At 26.6% G+C, this 20,712-nt stretch overlaps 1 protein-coding gene across 2 annotated transcripts in view; it reads right to left on the reverse strand.

The window, feature by feature from the left end:
- Window positions 1–465: 465 nt before the first annotated feature.
- LOC145838475 (neurofibromin-like) overlaps window positions 466–20,712 on the reverse strand; it is a 41,149-nt gene continuing 20,902 nt past the window's right edge. Inside the window, exons 33-63 of one of the 2 annotated variants that reach the window (XM_082946075.1) lie at window positions 19,950–20,047; window positions 19,402–19,551; window positions 18,971–19,051; window positions 17,587–17,716; window positions 16,898–17,070; window positions 16,082–16,237; window positions 15,660–15,779; window positions 15,353–15,428; window positions 15,135–15,284; window positions 14,862–14,985; window positions 14,041–14,250; window positions 13,769–13,878; window positions 10,262–10,435; window positions 9,955–10,121; window positions 9,275–9,453; window positions 8,926–9,054; window positions 6,968–7,113; window positions 6,575–6,754; window positions 6,245–6,325; window positions 6,045–6,185; window positions 5,630–5,756; window positions 5,338–5,469; window positions 4,997–5,186; window positions 4,553–4,614; window positions 4,417–4,472; window positions 4,036–4,188; window positions 3,745–3,866; window positions 3,328–3,509; window positions 3,164–3,210; window positions 2,100–2,253; window positions 466–1,054 (exon numbers count right to left, since the gene is read on the reverse strand). In XM_082946075.1, coding sequence (XP_082802201.1) covers window positions 933–1,054; window positions 2,100–2,253; window positions 3,164–3,210; window positions 3,328–3,509; window positions 3,745–3,866; window positions 4,036–4,188; window positions 4,417–4,472; window positions 4,553–4,614; window positions 4,997–5,186; window positions 5,338–5,469; window positions 5,630–5,756; window positions 6,045–6,185; window positions 6,245–6,325; window positions 6,575–6,754; window positions 6,968–7,113; window positions 8,926–9,054; window positions 9,275–9,453; window positions 9,955–10,121; window positions 10,262–10,435; window positions 13,769–13,878; window positions 14,041–14,250; window positions 14,862–14,985; window positions 15,135–15,284; window positions 15,353–15,428; window positions 15,660–15,779; window positions 16,082–16,237; window positions 16,898–17,070; window positions 17,587–17,716; window positions 18,971–19,051; window positions 19,402–19,551; window positions 19,950–20,047 — 4,122 coding nt within the window. In that variant the 3' untranslated portion in view covers window positions 466–932. Of the gene's footprint in view, window positions 1,055–2,099; window positions 2,254–3,163; window positions 3,211–3,327; window positions 3,510–3,744; window positions 3,867–4,035; window positions 4,189–4,416; window positions 4,476–4,552; window positions 4,615–4,996; window positions 5,187–5,337; window positions 5,470–5,629; window positions 5,757–6,044; window positions 6,186–6,244; window positions 6,326–6,574; window positions 6,755–6,967; window positions 7,114–8,925; window positions 9,055–9,274; window positions 9,454–9,954; window positions 10,122–10,261; window positions 10,436–13,768; window positions 13,879–14,040; window positions 14,251–14,861; window positions 14,986–15,134; window positions 15,285–15,352; window positions 15,429–15,659; window positions 15,780–16,081; window positions 16,238–16,897; window positions 17,071–17,586; window positions 17,717–18,970; window positions 19,052–19,401; window positions 19,552–19,949; window positions 20,048–20,712 lie in introns of both variants that reach the window. The other variant, XM_082946074.1, reaches the window with a different exon arrangement.

A 20,712-nucleotide genomic window follows, 5' to 3' on the forward strand; every position in this document is an offset into this window, starting at 1 on the left:
AAGGCTTTTAGTCACTGACTTAAGAAATCTGTTTGAATAAACATTAAAACAGATATTTAGCATAAGTAATGTGTTATACTGTAAAGTAAAACCACATAATACACTTTTTGTACTTTTGATTAGGGATATCATTTTACAGAAGCAAAATTAATTCGTGGCTTTAGTTAAATAATAAAGTTGATATTACATTTACAACTTATAATTTATTAACAAGACTGTAAGCTTCTTATTGTACAACTAAAGGTATAAAATCAAATTATGTTAAGTTGTATTAGCCTGTTAATACTTTAAGATGTTATCACAGCATTTCCTCAAAACATAATTTATAATTTTAACAAACAACCAAAAAAAAAACTTAATGAGCAAAATTCACAAATTAACCTTATTGATAACAGTTATGTCTTATTCATAATCAGCTATACTTTTTCAAAAAATATTACGATCAGTCTAAATCCCTACAAATATATTAGATTTGGTCATAAAAAGTTTAATTCGATGATAACTAGTATTTTCAACAAACAGATGTAAATCAAATAGCTATAGTTCTACATATATCAAAAGTTTATTCAGACACACTTTTTATTAAAAAGGAAAATAACAGAAGATTAGGTTTAAGAAAAACTAAAACATGATATGTGGCTGCTGACAAAACCATTGTACCGCGTAAACTTTGTTGTTAAAGACTCAAAAGAAAACGATTATAAAAGGCTGGACAGATATGTTGTTGACAAAACACGAGTTGAAACAATACAGTTCAATTATATAAGCTTGATTTTTAACTTACAGGCTGAAAAATTACAGGAGTCTGCATGGTGAACAGTTCTGACTATACTGTGTTTACACTAAAAATGCTGACCAGATCGATCACAAACTTTCACTACTAAAACTTTTCTCCGCAAAATGGCTCTCCCGCCTATACATTTAAGTTCACTTCAACTTGAAGGAGGCAGCTTTATGGTCAATTTTGGTCCCTTTTCTCTAAAACTTTTTGTGTTGGAGCAATCATCGGGGGGACACGGGTCATTATCGTTGAAGTCCGACAACTCAGAATGATCTAAAATAAATTTTAGCGAGCACATTTAAATAGATTTAAGTAAAACATAATATTTAATAGTAGACATTCTAAAGAATATTACTAGCTTAATATTTTTGTATGAGAATCAAGTTGCTTGTACAGTTTTACATTTTAGCTATATGTTGTTTAATCGTTAACAAGAAACTTAGAAGTTACCTTGTATGGTTTATTTCTCTATTTATAAAACCTAAAGCAACTTAAAAAAAATTTTTCAAAAAAGAAAACCATTAAAGCTTAAGTTACAGTATATTTTGTACAAATACTAAATTGAAGCTACAAATAGTTATTATGTAAATGTCATAAACCATACTAAAACTACAGCAATGCCTTAAAATTTTAAAAACAATCAATAAAAATGCTACTTCTAAGGAGGATGAAATTTTTTTGAAGAATAACTAGTTTGAGTTTATAGCTAGAAATATGTTTAAGTGCTACTCAAAAAGTATATTAGAAAATAACAAATAAAGTTAACTAATATACCAAAACAATATAAATGACTAATCAACAAGATAACATAATTTTTAAAATATTGTGGATTGAAAAAAAAAAAGCAAAACTCAAAAAAAAAAACAAAATGAGGTTTCTAGAAAAAAAATCAAACAAGCCTTAGTTATCTAAAGTTTTATATTAGACTAAGTGCTTTGCTTTGGTAATTTAAAAAGTTTTACAACTATTCAAAACTAAAAATAAGAATTTTAAAAAACCTTAGTTTTACATCAACAATTATTCTATTGTTACATAAGTTTGTCCATTTTAAAGAAAATTAAATGTAGTGTTAATATAAACACTTTATCCTAAACTTGTTTACACTGTGTTTTTCGTAAATTTTTACTCAGCTTGAATATACTTTATACTAAAATAATGATAAGTTAATAAAAATCCTTTCCTTCGTTAGAACAGTAACGTACTTAAAACTTTTATAGAAAAATATTTTATAACTATGATTAATGTTGTTTTTTTAGTTTGCCGCGCATATGTGTTACTACTTTTTAGTTATTGGGTTTCGGTTATAACTAAACAATACCATTGTCGGATGAATTTGATGATTGTTCGTCGGAAGATGTCGCCCTAGCAGCTTGATGAATGACGTCATCTTTAACGTACTTGAGATGGGCGGATTGCGTGGTGAAAATGTTGATGATATTTGTCACACAACTTGCTAACTCTAACGTCGAGTTCTGTTAAAGAGACAGTGAGTATTGTTAAAGTTAACTCTCTGACTAAAGCTGAAAATTTTTTTGTTTTAGTCTTAACAAAACATTTAGTTATCATTTTTTATTACATGCTATGTTAAAACTACAACAGCTTTAATATTGCTAGTTAATCTGAATTTTTGACTACAATACTTTAAAAGTATAATCCTTAACTATTAATATTGTAAAGTTGAAGTAAATAAAAAAGTGTTAGTAATGTTTAAAACAAATTTTTATAACGCTTCAATAGATTTAATCTTTAAATACTTTAATAGTATTCGTGAAAGAAAACTATCAATAAAAAAAAATATATATAAAACAGCATCTAAAACTAGCTTCTTAAAATTTAAACAAGTATGGTAGAATAGAAAAAAAGTAAAGATGAATAATTAAAAGTACATAAAAACAGACCATTTAAGCTCAAAATTTAGGAAGAGTTGTTTCACAGAAATAAAAAAAAAAGATTAAAAATTTTTAGACCTAATCAATAAATTTTGAAAAATGGTTATTCTATAATTTATTTAAATGTAGTTTAGCAAAATAAAAAGTAAAAGTAGCTAGTACTATGGACATTTTATTTAAGTTTTCATTAGCTAAAAAACAACAGATACTACATATAAAGCAATTTAACATTTATAAAATAAATTTGCTTATTTTTGTTTACTAACTAAGTGTATTTTAAATTTATCATACTTGTTAAAAATAAAAATATCTACCACTCTGAAAATGAAAAATAATAACAAGTGTTAAAAAAACAAGTCAAGTATTTTTCAAATACTTAATTTTCATTATCTATTTAGTAATAAAAAAACCATACGTATATAAGTAAAATTAAAATTACATCACTTTTTTACGCTGTTTTAAATTTATATATTTTTGTATACTTAACACAAACCTTTGAAAAAGGCCCGGCAAATTTCCACATTCCTGAAAACTTGAAATCTGAAAGTTTTAACCATATGCTGTTACTAATATAATGTCTTAAATTTTACATTAAAGGAAAACATATCGAAAAGTAACTATTTAAAGCAACTTCTTGTATCTTTAAATCTTTCTTACTTTGTAAAAATGTCATGTGATGAAGAGCTTCGGATGAGCTGGTTTGAGGGGAAATACAACCGGTAGCGGGAGTGTTGGAGTAGAGGAGGGCGTTTTGTACGATTATTTGCACGTGGGAACTTACAGTTGGGTCGTCACAATGTTGGAGCACATTGTTGATTTTGTGGTCCAATAATCCATAGCTGACACCAATAATTTTTAGTTAAGTGTTGAATAATCATTTTTTTGCTGTGACGCTTCAATAATTATTCTAAAACTAATGTTTTATAAAATACACCAGTTAGAGTTATACTAAGTATACTTATACTGTTCTCTTCACTTGGTAATTAAGAGTAAAAATAACTTAATTTCAATATAAAACAGTAAAAAATTACTTCTCAATGACTTTTAGATTTTTTATTTATTTTTAAAGCTTACACAATGGGAAAAATATTTGGGAAAATAATTGATGCTTCAGCAAGGTACTGGTACAAAACTTTTACATCGGAATAATTTCTTGAATATTTCACCTGAGTTGCCATCATAGTCAGTAATAGCGCCTGTACAAGTAGTAAAATAAGATTGTTGCTAAAAAATTAAAATTTAATATTAATTAAATTTTACATGAACAGTTTATGTATAAGTAAAAATTATCAAAACTGTTTACAAAATATTTTAAACTTGATCAATTTAAAATTAAATTGGGAGAATACTTATTGCATAACATACTTGTGACTTGTGATCAAGAACTTCGGGATCGAGCAAAACACTGCATTCGTGAGTTGAATGATTTGAAAGCGGGGATTTACCGTTTTTGTTTCTCATATTCGACGAACTACTTGTAGTGCTACAATCTGAATCATTCTGAGAAGTGTCACTAGTCTGTTGATAAAGTGTATGTTAATAAAGTAAAAATAAAAACAATAAAACAATTAAAAAAAAAAGGTCGTTATGCTTAGAATATATTTTTTATTAAATGAATTTTTCTCACTTACTTGTTTATGTTTACATACATTTTTCAAATTTTAATTTCAGTTTGTTGACAAAGCCAATCGGTAAATTTAAGTTTAAATAAACGATATAGTTAAAAAAATATATAACTGTACGCACTTTTCTTGAATTTCTTCTTACAGATTTTCTACTTTGATGAGGTTTTTTCTGAACATCTGCTAAAACATTGTTGGTATTAAAATAGATCAACTAAAAAAGTATTAATTATAAAGTATTATTTTTACTAGAAACAAACCTTTTTTATTAGTTGACACAGAACATGCGGCTGCTACGTTCTCCGGTATACAATCAGAAATCCTGCAATAAGAAAAATTACAACTAAAGTTACGTATGAATAGTATTGAGTAATCGTATCTAGATACATATTAAATTACACTAAAACTTCTGATCTAATGCTTTCAAAATAATCCTCTAAAGCTATTAAGAGGCTAGCCTTTTTGTGTACTTGACGCACATGTTTAAATTTATTTAAGCTGCGTACCAATAAAACAGTACTTAAATTTTTAATACATGAAAATGTTTATTTTTGGTCGTAATAGTTTCTTTACATTTTTGTCTGAATTTGATATATCTGGTCTAAGTCTATCTAGTCTTAAAACTAAATTAAAAATTTGATTTTACTATATGTTTAATCTAAAACCATAAAAAACATTATTTAATCATATAAAATAAAACTAACAATTTGTTTCTGCATTGTTTGTCCGAGCTATCGTAGTTGTGCCTGTTAGGTGGGGTTGTCGAGCAGTTATGATTTCCATTTGACACTCGTGACGATGACGTTGTCGTAGCGGAGGAATAGCAACAAGAAGGGGGACTTTTCCTACGAGGAGTACAATGATCCTCTATTTCCTTGTTAACTGGTAGCAAAACTGTAAACAATATTTTTTTGAGTTTAGAGTATTTCTAATAAACAAAATGCATATATACACGATGATAGGTGCGGAATACTTGAAGCTCTTCTCCATAGTTGTTAAATATAGTAGTTGTTTTTTAAAATTCTTTAAAACACATCTTATTAACCTGACAAGTAAGCTATGCTGTCGTTATTTACTGCATACTTGCTAGTTTCATTGGCCTTTGCCACTATTTCCAACATTAGTTCGAACAACTTAACTATCCTCTTGTTAATTGATGGGCAATTCAGTCTAAAACCTGAAACATATTTTATTTATTTTCTACATAGGTTTTTGTTTTTTAAGCTTTTATTTTGAGTTTGAATGTTCAGTCTCATTAAAATAAATACCGAATGTTTTATTCTGCAGGTTATAAAATAGTAATAAATAAAAAAGACAAAGAAAGAAAGAAAATATACCTTTTAGTAAGTTTGTGCAGAAAGCAAAATGGAAATGTGATTTAAAACTGACATCAAGAACTAGTTCAAGCTGTTGAAAAAATCTTTCTGCACTTAAACGTTCTTTCATAAGCAAATCATGCGGTTTCTGTAGGTAAAAGTATTATGAATAAAAGTTTTGCAGTTGTAAGGATTGATGCAAAATTTAAATTAAAACAATGTGACATAAATCTGGCTGTAATTGTGTTAACTAGTAACTTATGTATAACAAAGCAAAATGTTTATAATGTATTTAATTGAAATTTAAAACTGTTTATTTGTTTTAAGTTAAGTTATAATTATCTGTTTTAAACGGTTTTAAAATTAAAACAATTTCACAAAACTTATAACGTTGTATATTTTTTTCTTACATATTTTGATAATAAAAAAATCTAACTCCGTTTGAAAATGCGTTCATTTCATTCAAACGCATCAAGCTGCCTTCTAACAAAGAGAAGCCAGCTATATACATGTTCTTGTCGTTTAATTGCATCGCACAAATTCCCAACCAAAAAATCGTACAGAACAAATCATTATCCTGCAAGTTGTGAAAAGTTATTATAGTAGAGCAAGTAGAGTTTAAAAATTAAAACTTACAGCTTTCAAAACCATCTGCATTCTAGTTATTGCCAGCAGTGTTGCCTCGTATAATATAGGATCTGGTCTACCGTCCAACGACTGTTTTAATTTATTTTATTTTTAAACCGAGTTTGGTTTACACTTTTTATGAACTATATATAATTATTGTTGGAAATTATTAGGTTGTGTTGGTAGAATGTTATAAAATATAGTTATTATAAGTTTATAGGAAGTACGTTAGTTTTAAATAGTTTTTTTAAAGAAGTGTTTTTGCGAACTTCGAATTATTATAGGGTAACATTTAAAACTTTAATTGTTAAAAATATTCTTAAAACACTATCTACAAACCCTTCCCATAATTATGAGAACTTTTTTGATATGGCACAGTTGTGCAGTTGTACTGATGCAGCCGATGACTACCAGCGCTCGTGGCTGAAGCGACGGATTGTACTGATAGGCGAACTTCTCGCACAACTCCACCCACTTGCTCAACCAAATTTGACACAAAGGGGAGTCAGCCATGCAAAGCTTTAAATTATTAAAAAAAAAATCAGAACATTCTTACCCTTGGTTAAGAATAAAAAAGAACTAAACTTAATATACGGAGTTTTTCAAGACAAGCTTTAAAATTCATTTCTACTTTGCGTTGTAATACGAAACAAAAAACAACATATCATAATTAAGTCATAAAAATTAAAAAAAAATATACATAATTAGGGGAAAACAAATATTCATAAGTACCTGCATAATTTCAAGGAAGGACTGGGCGACAAGGTCGAGATACCTGAGATTTACAGCCTCCATGTCTTCCTCAACTACAAAGAACGAAGATGGAGAAGTTGTGGATTGAAATGATTGAAAAGACTGCACTTCTTTGTAACTTGCGCCTGATACAACAGATGCATATTAAATAAAGAAACTAATTTCTTTGAGTTCAAAAAGTGTTTATTTCTGAAATAAGTACTTTTTCAAGCAAAGTAAAAGTTGTTATGGAGTAATACTGTTTATAACCATTCTAAATTTTCCTTTTTTACTTACTTGAGGTTGAAAAAGTTTAAATAAAATTTATCTAAACATCAAAAATTTCATTTAAGTAAATAACTTTCAAATATCAGATTAAACTAAAGGGCGACAGGTAAAATATGTACGAAGACACTTTTGAACAAAGGGGCATTTTTGCACAAGAGTAAATAAAAAATAATTAAATAAAAATAAGAAAGAATGATCAAAAAAATTACCGATAAAGGTTAAAGGGTAACAGTAAAAAAGTAGGGAAATAAATAAATTTAATTTAAGAAAACAAAGTTACCGACCAAGGATAAGAGTTAGGGGTAACAGTAATAGAAAAAAAAAGTTAATAGAACAAAAACACTAGAAACATTTAAATAAAGTTTTATGGTGGCACTTCTTGATATTATAAAAAAACTAGAAGTTCCAGAAAACTTACAAAATTAATAAATATTAAAATAAGTCAAAAATTGCCTCCATAAAACTTTTTTTAAATCGTCTTAAATTGCGCACAATGTGTTTTTGTGATAATTGGCTACACGTAAAAAACTTTAAGCTAAATACTCAAAGGTCGCTTTTTTGGGTCTCATTCAGTTTGCATTGGAGTGGTTTTCAGAAAATCGAGTTCTGTCAAGGTGAATGCTTCTTCAAATTACATATAAATATGCACAGAATGTTTTTGTGATATTTGCCAAGTGTTAAAAAAATTCTAGCTGAAAACTCAAAGATTGACTTATTAATAAGCACCCTAATATTTATGTAACTAAATTTAAAAAGAATAGCAGTTGCAAATTTCTACTTAGCTAACCTTTTTTCTTTACTTATTCTAAAGTATGCAAAAAACAAAATTTAACTATTGAGTTCAAAACAAATAAATAAGACACAGTAATCTATCCACAAGGGAGATTGATAATTAATAATTTATTATTTTTGAGAAAAAACAATTATTAAGTTTCACCGCAGAGCGGATTTTCAAATGTTCAATTTTTTTAAAATCAATTAGATATCAATACCCCACTGTATACCATGGTTCAATTTTATTTGTTTATGGACTATAATTTAATAGTTTTTAAACTAAAGGTTGTTTATCATCAATATAATTGTTATTTTATTATTTTTTTTAATTTTAATTTAAAAAATAAACTTAATTCAAACCAACTTTTAATTAGTTGCCATTTTTACCATTATTATTTTACTACAGATCTACAATTTGAAAATCCGCTCTGCGGTTAAACTTAGTAATTATTTTTTTTTCAAAAATAATAAATTATTAATTATCAATCTCCCTTGTGGATAGATTACTGTGTCTTATTTATTTGTTTTGAACTCAATAGTTAAATTTTGTAAAAGTTTCAAAATGCACATAAGTTTTTTTTTTTTTTTTAAATACACTTTTTAATTTTTATGTAACTATACAATTTTCTTAAGTTCATGCTAAAATAGTAATTAAAATTTATACCTATGTTTAACTATTAAAAAAATGTATTAGATGTGTTTCTAAATAAACAAAGCAAAATGTAAGTATAGATGTAACAATTACTATAACTAAATTTCAACACAATGTTTTGGCAAACTGTAAGGTGATGGCAACCCTTCTAAAAACTATTAAGGCAATCATTGAAAAATAAAAAGTAGTGGTGTGAATTTTTGATCTTAACAAATCAACAATACTTATAAAAAATAACGTTAACCTCTGTGCAAGCGATCTTGCTGGAAAGCAGTGCAAGCTGCAGACTGAACATTTGCAATTCCGAAGTACTTGTAAAAGCTCGGCAAGCAAAATCTTTCAAGAATTAGTTTCAGCCTATTTCGTGTTTCTTCTACAAATATTTTAAAAGCATTTAACAAAGCTTTAAAGAAAAGTGATAAAAAATAAGCTTCATATAAAAAAAAATCATTACATAATATTATAATGTGTTTTTATTGTAGAAATGACAAACTTTTTACAACACCTCATAATTTAAGTCAAAAAATGTTTTTTTGAAACAAAATTATCATGTCACAGCAACATAAATTTAGGTTGTTGATGTTAAAACAAACTTTCGAATTGAAGTTGACGACAAGTGAGCAAAGAGTGAATTATGTTGATCACAAGTCCGTGAATTGAGGCACGTAGTGAGATGGATCCGGTACTAAGAAGTATTGACACTAGATGGAGCAAATCGGGGAGGTGCGAAGCAACATCAAGATTGTTGTTAAAAGAAAGCATCAGCAAGCATCTTAAGTATTATTTGGTTATTGTGAACTTGAAATATAAAATTTTACTTTAAAAATAAACAGAACTTAAGTATCTTTACAACCAGAGCTTATCTAAATTAAACGTCATATGTATACTTAGAATGAAACATCTTTGTTATATGGCACTTCAAATTCTTAAAAAAAAGTTTAAAGGGCCGCAACTCAAAAAGTAATATATGTTTAAAAAAATATACAAATTGCGTATGTGGGTCTAATTTGTAAGATTATGATAGTTCAAAAAAATTTAAAAAACAAATTTATTGTAAAAAAATTTAAAAGTTACTACATTTTAAAACTTATTTTAGCCAGATCTCAAAAATCATCTAAAATTTTGTGCAAAAAAGTACTTGTAAGTACAAATTATACCTATATACACTTATTTTTCAAGTATATGTATTTTTTTAGTTTTTATCCTTTAAGAATTTTTTATTTTTGAATTTAATTTGAATAGTCGTGCACCCAACAATTATAGTTTAAAAAACCTTGCAAGCACGGCAATCTCGTCCCAATGTTTGTGTTTGTCCAAAGTGGGAGTCGGTCGTAGAGAAGTCTTGTCGACTATAAGCAAAAGTCTACTGATAATAAGAGAAGACACAAGCTTCATATTGCTCGCTGCGAGTGCAACTGTTGCATCCGCCATTGCTTCAGCCTATAAAAAGTGTCTGTTGTTAGTTTTTGCCTCAACAAAAATTCTTGATAAAGTTTTAGTGAGAATATCGAATAAAAATGACTTAAGTTATACAACAAACAAAAATGAAGTGAAAATTTTTTTTCTTGGTTTATAAATACCTTTTCTTTTGCTATGCATCCGTTCTGAATACTAGATTTTATGAAAGTTTGTAAAATTAGATCAATTAACTTTGGCATTTTACCGAAGTTGCCCCATATTTTAGTTTGAACACTCGGATAAAAATCACCTTCATCCACTGTCAATTCAATCAGTTTTTTGATTACTGTTTTAACCTGAAAAAAATACGAGTTTCAAACATAGCTAAAACCAGAAAATCTGTCATCTTCTGAAAATTATGTTGATCTGAAAGCAAATTTAAGGAGATATTTTGTATTTATTTTAAGTCAAAACAATTATGAAACAAAATATAAATTATTTACAAAAATAATGTTATTAACAAAGTATATTTTGTATTTATTTTAAGTCAAAACAATTATGAAACAAAATATAAATTATTTACAAAAATAATGTTATTAACTAAGTATATTCAAAAAAAAGTATATTTTAAAACCTCTACAAAATTAACAAGTTTTTAGATATAAAAAGTGCTGATATTTTACATCTTAGAAACAATATTTCATTGTATAAAATAATTCTAAAATTTCTGAATTGAGTTAGAGACAAGGTAAATGACGAGTCTATTTCCAAATACATTTTTAAAGAGAAAGAAATAGCATAAAAAAAAACTAATGCCAAAAACTAAAAATATTTTATGAAGATATAGAGTTGAAACTGCATAAATTTTGAATAGAAGATTCAAAAATAAACTTAATTTTACATTTTCAAAATATATGTTGAATACAATTTAATATTAAACGTAATTAGAAGGAAAGCTATAAAAGTAGTTTACACTTGCGTTTAAATATAAAATTGTTAGTTGTAGATCGAAAAAATGTAATTTACGAGATACTACTTTTAAAACAGTCGCAATTAAAAAAATTTAGACTTGGTTAAAGATTTCTTGTAAGAAGATATAAACTAAACAATAATTAAAGAATGCTATTATTTGGATGCGGAAAAACAACTTCTAGTATATAAGTGTACTTTTATAAAAGGTCTACCTGAAAAGATTTATATTTAGCATTCAGTATTATGTTTTAATGATGTGTATGTAAATTAACATTTATGAGCTCTGTAAGAGTTTTAATTATTTTAAATCATAGTTGAAAAATCTTTTACATCAGCGTTTTCCAAACTTTTTTTCATAACGACGCATAGGAAAAAAACTTAAAAAGCAGTCGCCCGCAAGAGAATTTACAAAAATACACTGAACGCTTTTTTTTTTTGTATTTAACTGTTAATTAGTTCACAGATTACAATTAACTCCCACGGAAAAGGCTATATTTTAGAAGATACTTAAGACAATTTAAGCATTTTCATACCAGACGCTGTTTAATACTTTTTACAATTCCATACTGTGTTATTAAATAAATGTTTGCTTATCAACGTATATAGTTCACTTATATTTATTAAACTATATTTAATCTATGAAAATACTCTATGTTAAAAAAAACTTAAATAGAACAGATCAGAACTAATTTCATCGGCACTTTGTATCTATCAGTTACAGCTAACTGGGTAATTCCAATCGCACTATGTCATTTAGAAAAATAAATTTAAATCAGTATAACTTCAATAATACTTTTATGGTTGTAACAAAAAAAAATGCAAATAAATGATTAGTTTATTGAACGAATAAAAAAAGAGTAAAAAATTGTCTAATGTTCTATTTGGACAAGCAAACTGCTGTTAGTATATCAACTTTGCTGTAGACTGAATTGATGTTGATAGCTGGGTTACTTGAAAACTGTTAATTTTGTTTTCTGTCTGTAAATTTACTCATTTAAATATCAAGTAAAGCAATATAATAAAAAAGAAGTAAGACACGGTTGCCACTCTTTAAAGCAAAAAAAATCAGCATGAGTCATAAGAAACTGGTCTTATTGTTCTTAGAAAAAAAGACTTACGGTTAAAGTTCGTAAAAAAAAATCAAACTAAAAATTTAAAAATAAGACATATACTTGTAACAAATTAGACTATTCTAAAATAAAACTTCTAAGATCAAACTAGCTTGAGTCATTTTAAAAATTTCAAATCGTTTAAGTTGGTCTGAGTGTGTGGCAACCATACTGAATAAAAGCTGAACTAAAACTGTAAAAACAAACTTTATCTATTTGCAAATTCAAAATATGTAACATTGCTTACTTAATTTTCAAATAAACAAACTATATAAGTAATTAGAACAAGTGAAAAAAAAAAAAAAATCTTAAGTAGTTTCTATTCTATAACTAAAAAAAGATTTCTGCCATTTAAACTAGTTAACAAATAGTGTACTATAATAGCAAAGAAAAATACTTAAATCAACTTTAATCAATATTTTTAATTAACACTAAATTTATTAAGACAAAAACTTCTGTAAAGTAAAGTACCTTTAAAAATCAAAGACTAAAAGAACTATGATGTAAAACTTTTCTAGTATTCGTAAACCAGGCCAAAACACTTTTGGGCAAGTTAAAAACAAAAAGGACTTATATATTTTTTCGTTGTATTTTATATATAAATAATATCTTTTTTTCAATTGAGTAGTTTTATTATCAGACTATACTACTTTATAAATTTAAAAAAGAATAAAAAACTAAAATCAACTTATTCTTTTAGAAAAAAAAACATACATAAAATGTGGTCTGTTTCTGAGTTTGATGTGAAGTATGAGCTTAATGACTGCTGGATATAAGTTTTATGATCGGTTGTAATTCGTTAAGAATAAGTCTCGTCCTTTGGATATGTGTAAGTTAGATAATATTTTTTAGATATAATAACTGAACTAAAAGCTTTATAACTCCATAGCTAGAAGGAAATGCAATGAACAAAATACTTCTTTGTTTACAAATATCCAGATACTTTATTCTCCTTACAAAAAGCTCAAGATAAGCAACCAATATTAATTTTTTTTCTTGTAACTCAACTTTTACTTCATCAAGATTAGCTTCATATAACTTATTATCCTATTTGGAACATTTAGCTGATATGTATTTTGAAATCTTCGATGTAAATCAGCCTTAAGCTCTTTCAAGTGAGGTGAATAAATTTCTACTTCGTCTTTAAAACTACAACTTACAATTAAAACTACAACTTGGTGAAGCAAAATAAAGTTTATGCAATTTTTAATGACCACCAAAAAATTTAAAATCGCCCCCTTATGGCCCTTTACTAGTCACGGCCTAGCTTTTGTCCCCTAGCAGCTTATCGAACCACGAACTTAAAAAGCTTACATTGGGAAACCCTGTTTTAGATGAACAGTTTTATTTAGCAGAGAAAATTTCAAATGACTTAAAAAATAAACGTTTTATTTAAACTCAGTAGTCTATATGTTGATTAAATTATTGATTTTTTTTTAACTTAGTAAACATATGGTAGCTAAACTAAGAAACAAAGAAAATAAGCTTGTAAATATATTTGATTTTATAATTTCGGGTCAAATTATTTTAAACAAATACTTAACTAAATACCTATTTGTTTTTACTTGTTGTTTAGCTTAAGCTTTATTAGTTAAAGAGCACGGAAACCTTTTCTTGTTCAAGAGGAGAAGAGTTAAGAAAATAGGGCAGATTAAACAACCAAGGTTCCATGTACTCGAAACACAAACTTTTCTGTTTGTCTACGCAGCTTCTGAAACCTGTTTAGACAGTATGTCGTTGGAACTTAATAAACTTATTGAAAATATTTTTGGTAGCTTAAGTAATTGAAGATGAATAATAGTAATTAGTACTGACTAAACAACAAAGGTTGAACAAATAAGTTTAAGATCCTAACAGCAACGAGGTAGTTAAAAACTCACCGGCAATGCACTCAACAAGGAACTCAAGTGTGAGATGGGCCTCCCGTTTCGCAAGTGTCGAGCTGATTCCCACTATGAAGAGAACGTTGTTTGATGGGATGCAAAGCCCTTCACTCTCGCACAGTTGCTGATCTATTTGCAGTTGAAACGAAGATGACAAGGCACACAGTAGATTGTAAGCTCGCGATCGAACCAAGGGACTCGAGCATCCTGAATGAATTATATTTGTTTTTGTACTGAAAGCTTATACGACTTACCAAATCATTTTTAACGTTATATTTTGTGTTTATTTTGCTTATTTATGATTTTTGTATTGTTGTATAGAACTTGAAGACCATTTTATTCTAATTATTATATGATTAATAAAACACTAACAATAAAAATTATTTAAAGAAAAACTTTTTTTTATAAACTACTATAAAAAATGGTATACTCACAATTCCCACCCACGCACATTTCCCATCCAATTTTTTTTTGTTATTTATTCTTGTATCTTTTTTTTTGTTTTAATCTATTTATTTTTTTATCACTGTTACCCTAATCCTTGGTGGGTAAGCGGGTCTCGGATTTGATCGGGTAATAATTGTGCGCGGGTTAGAACTGAGGGTCTGCCATATAAAATATAAGCGGAAGTCAAAATTTATTCTACATTCTTTGTTTTTAAGCAAGAAAGGCTTTTACATGAAACAAGTTATAAATTAAATAAAAGCCAAACATACGAACATTTATTTGATATAAGTTTTAATAAAGCAAACTTCACTTTTTCAAATCTATTGTTGACTACAAAAAAAAATAACACCCTAAATCATAAAACATACAACCTAAATTTAGCAGTGCAATATTAAGCAAAGCTCCAGGCACGTCTTTTGCACTAATATTGTAATGGTTTGGGTTATCTTTACTAGGAAGGGAAACTTCAAAGTGTTGTTTTAATTCTTCTACTTTCTGTTTTAAACAACTTTACAATGTAAATCTATATAGACAAAACCTTTAGTTCATAGTCTAGCAATGCACTCTATTAAGTCAAGAAGAGGTTTTTAACTTGGTAATATTAATGTTTTATTTTTATTGAATTCTTTAATTAAAAATAAAACCTTGTAAGCTTCAATGTGAGGTAATGGGTACCACTTATCAGGGTATTGATGAAACTTAACGGCATAAGTATTTGCTTCTTCATATAACTTGATTTCTTTGATATCACATGGATAAAAAACGTCGTTAACTTTTGCTTCGAAGAAAAGAAACTGAGATAAAAATAATTTTAAATTTAACAGAAAACTAGCATAACAAGTAAATGTGTTTAAACTTAAACCTTTTTCTTCTCAAGTTGTGAAAACTGCATAGATTTTGGATTAATTTTCACAATAGTACGGCTGCAATCATTGTTCCTTAATTTTATTTAATTGGTTTAACTTTAGCTAAAGTTATACTAAACTAAAATTGTTTAATCATTCAAAACATGTATCATAAACTTTTTGTTGAAAAATTTCCCTTAAAAAATCAAAGAAATGATTTAGTCAACTATAAATTTAGTTCTTAAGTTATCAAAGTTACAAACAAAATTGTTTGTAAATTATAATTATTTTAGAACTGATAAATTTTTTAGCTAATAAACTAACTGGTGAATATTTGAATAAACTATACAATCTTTTTCTATAGATCTAGTTGAAGCGGGTACTTTTTGGTGTTCTAGCGACACAAACTTACTCAAAACTTCTAGAGTTTCGATAAAGTTGATACTGTAGAAAAACAGCTTACTTTTAAAATAAAAGGAGCACTTTACTTAGAAAATTTTACAATTCCTTAAATGTTTAAACAAAAATGTGTATGTTGACTACTACAATATAAAATTACATTGTTAAACAATCGCTTAGACAAAACTAAGTATTCCTACAGTTTATTGTATTTGAAATCAGAACGTCTGATCATTTTCACAAAATTCTATTCATTTGGAAAAAATTATTGTCTTTAACAACAAGACCCAAAATAAACTAAACACGAAAAATAAAAAATAAGAAAAAAAAAAATTAAAAAAACTAACGTGCATTTTCCTCTAAGTGATTCTAGACAGCTGATGTTATTTTCTATAACACTTTGAAACCAGCTTGTCACATTATAAATATGAAGAGTACCTAAATTTGAATACAACTCCTCAGGCATAAACTGACTCCACTTTGAAAAAAATTGTTTGCTGAAGCTGAAAGTTTATTACAAGCGTTGAACTTAATATACGTGTTTACAAGTAATAAAAAAAAACAACTATTAAAATGTTTAAAGCTTCTAGAATTAAGTATGAAGAATAATAGTTGTATTTATTCTAAAATAAATAATTTATTCATTGTTCAATGAAAAAACAAACAGTTACGATAAAAAAAAAGAAAAATAGTTCCTATTGAAACTGCAAATAAAAGCATTCTTAGTCATTTCTCAAATGTAAAAAGTACTCGAAACTAAATGGTCAATATTTATTTTAAGTGTATACGTTTATTTTTTGACTTTTGAGATCAATGAGACGGTAATAAATATTTATCATTAAGGACCACTTTTTTAATATAATAAGAATTTTTAAGAAATATTCAAAATAGCCTTGTTTTTTAAATCAGAAAAAAAATTAAATCAAAATTTAAAAAGTTAAACGTAATTTTTTATATTTAAAGTCAGCAAAGCTTATATAACGGGAATCTTAAACATTTTATTTTTATAACAAAAATATTTTTATTACAGTATATAATAACTAAAAAACTGACTCAAAATTAAGAAAAGAAACAAGTCGAAATGTCTATTGTCTACTTTCAATATATCAGTTGAATCAAAATTAAAACTAATTATTTAAAAGACTATGTAGTTTAAAACTAACCAGTTGTTAGAATAAGCGTGAGTTAGATCTAAAACCAAATCAAATTTTCTGTTAATATATGGCTTGAGCGATGTGATAATATAATAAGTGAGAACCTCTTCATTTATTATCTCATTATTGAATCTTCTGGCTATAAAGTAGAAAACAGGATAAGCTTTCTTACTTCTTCCGTACTAAAAAATAAGTTGATTAAAATCTAAAATATTTACATCAATGACATCGTTTATAAAGATAAATAAGTTAGTATACTAAAACTTTATAAAGTTGTTTAAGAAAATTCTTGCCCTACTTAGTAATTAAGAGCTTCTGTAATATTTTATTTATTGATTTCTACCTGAAATTATTCAAAATAAATACTAACAAAAAGTGAAGGTGCTTACAATTCACACAGTTTAATATACAATTTATACAGTAGTTTACACAGATTAAACTAATAATGGCCTGTTTGCAGCCAAAATTGTCTAATGTCCAAAACGTAATGTAAACGTTGTGGTGAGACTCTTAGAACTTTTTCGTTGCTAATCTTATGTTACCATTTAGAATACGACGAAGGCATTGTTAGTTGAAGATTTTTATTTTCTACTCTTGCACAGTTGTAAATTTACCATTAACAAGTGAAAGAATCACTTGTTGTTTTTAGTAATTTTTAGTTTAAGCCTACTAGTTTTAGTTATATAGTAAATTAATACCTGATAAAAAATGTTCAGCTTTCTAACAGTTTTAAATTCTTCTGAGTCTTTTACTTTTCTCTTTTCCATTATATCTTCAAACATGTACTTTATTGAGTTGGATTCATTAAAACGATTTGTTAACACAGGCCTAAAAAATAAACCTCGATTTCATACATTTTGGTCTTACGTAATAAATAATTTAGTTAAATTGATGTTTATAAACTGATTAAACCTAAAAAAAAATTCTTCAACATTAGCAGTAAAAAGTATAAATATTCTAATTTATTCATTCTAACTTGCTTATTCTAAAGCAGGGGTCAGTATCTTTTTATATGTAACAGGTAAAATTTACTATAAAAAATCTTTTACTAGCAATACTTGTTACTTAATAGCTTTTAACGGTTTGCTGTAAATTTTATAAATCATACAAAAACTGAAAAAAAATCTTTAAAACTAAATAATGACAATTAATCATTAAACGAGCACCACTGTTTAATCAAAATCAGATTTAGAGCAAGCACATTCGTAAAATGTTATTATAAAAGAGCTTAATCTAAGTTGTTTTTTAGCTCAAAAATACTTGGCAAATCTGAAATTTTTGCTAAATGGGCTAGATCTGACCTTTGTTTTACGGATTACTGCAAGTTTTATTAAAATCGAATTCAACTCAGATAGTTAACAAAACTAAAACTTTAAAGATAAAACAGGAATTAGTCATAACAAAATAAATCTAACAAACACGCTTAGATAATAGGTATAAGATAAAAATACATTAAGAAAATCAAAAGAATATCCAACACACTTTTCATATTTAAATGATTTCCATGAAATACTCTTTTTTAACAGCTTAAAAACTATTTTGATAAAAATACGTTTAATAAAAATATACTTAATTTACTTAATTAAAAAACAAACAAAATCTGAAAATACACAAACACTTTTATTCTAGGATAGGCATGAAGAATGTACGAATGGCCTGCGGAACAGATCCGGAATTCTAAGAAGAGATCTCTAGCTCGCTATGTATTTTCATAAAAAAAAACTTTTATAAACAATTAAAGTGGAGCTTTTTCAATACAAATGTGATCTTTAATCATTCTTTAAAACACAGCAGAGCTTAACAAATAATTATTTCATTAGCTTTTTTTTACAAATATTTTAAATATTTTAGCACAGTTTTTCAAAATTATGCTGCTAGCTAGATCTTTATTTTATTAAGTCCGGTTTGCGAAATATTTTTATGGTAAACCTGGCTTGCTGGTTAGAAAATTTGCCCAACCCTAGTATAGGGCAAATAACTAACATATAGTCTGTGTAGAATTTTATTCTAAAGTAATCTTTATAATTGCATTTTATAAAAATATTTCATATAGAAAAAGCTAAGTGCTTAACTTATACTTACCTTGTGTATTCAGGTGGACCTAGATACGCTAGCAACGATACCATTTTCTCGTACGGCTTTTTTCCTACTAACTTAGCACTCCTATGAAACAAAAATTACAGTTTCTAAGTTAATTATCAAGTATTACAACATAAGCGCTTTAGAGTAATAATTTAAAAACCTTTTTGAACTTTTTCAAAACAGAGTTTCTTTTCTGTAAACCGTTTGAAGTATAGATAAAACTTTACCTTTTTTTATCTAAGCTTAAACGAAATTAATTTAAGTTTTATTTATTAAATGCTTAGTATTTCATCAAGGAGTGATAGTTTATTTTAAGATTGACTAAAGTGATATATAAATATATATAACTTTTATTTGAAAAAAATTTAAAAAATTTATTTAATCTAATACTTAAAAAAGCTTTTTAATGAACACAACATATACTGGTATACCTATTTTTAGCAAGAAAGTTTCCAATGTTGCTCTGCTCATTCCACAGAAGCCTATGCAGTGCAGTTATGTTACTGTCATCTACATACACTGGTTTGTGAGAAGTTGTCTCATTTGAAGCTGACTCGGATGTTGAAATTTGCACGAAAAACCTTGCATAATTCAAATAATTACGCCAAATACTTAAATATGTGATATACTTAAAAATATGTAGATAACAAGTTTTTAAACAATTTCTTTAGATAACATCTCGCGTTCAGTTGACTTGTGTGCTATGTTGGTCGAATTTAAACTTTAAAACTGTTACAAAAACATTGAATTCAAGATAAAACTGTATAAAAAGGTACATGACATCAAGAAAAAAGAAGTACAATAAATATATTTACATAAAAACTATAAAATTTATCTATATTTTTAAAACTGCATGCAAATAAATTTAGTTTTATTAAAACAAAATACATCAAAATAACTGTAACAGGGAAAAAAGTATTCTAATCGTCATGAAATCACCTTATTCTTAAAAAATATTAAAGCAAAAATAAAAACTGACTGTTGGCAAGCGTCGAATCTTTTACTAACAAATTCATTAAAATACTTCATATGCTCTTCTTTGGTGAAGATCATGTGGTTTGCAATTGTTTGCAAAATCTGTTTTTGTTTAAAAAAATAAATTAAAATAAATAGGAGAAAAGCACTTTAAGATAATTGGCAACTAAGGTTTATATTTTGTTTAACAAGGAGAAGTATGTCTTAAATATATGTTTTTCTTTTTTTCAATGTTTAAGTAGTATATCATAAAAGCTTATACTAAATACCATAGTAAGTTTACTGAATTACAAAAAAAGCTTTATGTACAGTTTTATTTTTGTAACACAATTAAACCAAGTTTTAGTACAACAAAAAGTTTTTTAAAGGATTTCCAATATTATGATTTACATGAATAAAAACAGCGAATACGTTTTTTCAATATTTGTAAAGTTGTTCATGCAGCGATTAAAGTACAGGATTCAAAAAAGTATATGATAAAAAAACTTTATATGTTAACTAAAAAATATTTTTTTAATATTTTGATTTTTTCATAACTAACAACTTCTTTTTCAAATTAAATGCACTTAGTAGATTACTTTAGTTTTTTTTATCGTTAACAGGAAACAATATTTTTCTAAAAAATTTACTGGTCCTGTATTGAAAACAAACAAATTTAAATAAACTTAATTTTCAATTGAAACAACTACACACTGAACAAGGTACGAATTAAATAATTTTAGATATACTTTGACTATATATTTATAAAAATAATTTATATTAAATGA

This window comes from Thalia democratica, chromosome 6 (assembly GCF_965202585.1).
Source record: "Thalia democratica chromosome 6, ktThaDemo2.hap1.1, whole genome shotgun sequence".
Taxonomy (NCBI): domain Eukaryota; kingdom Metazoa; phylum Chordata; class Thaliacea; order Salpida; family Salpidae; genus Thalia; species Thalia democratica.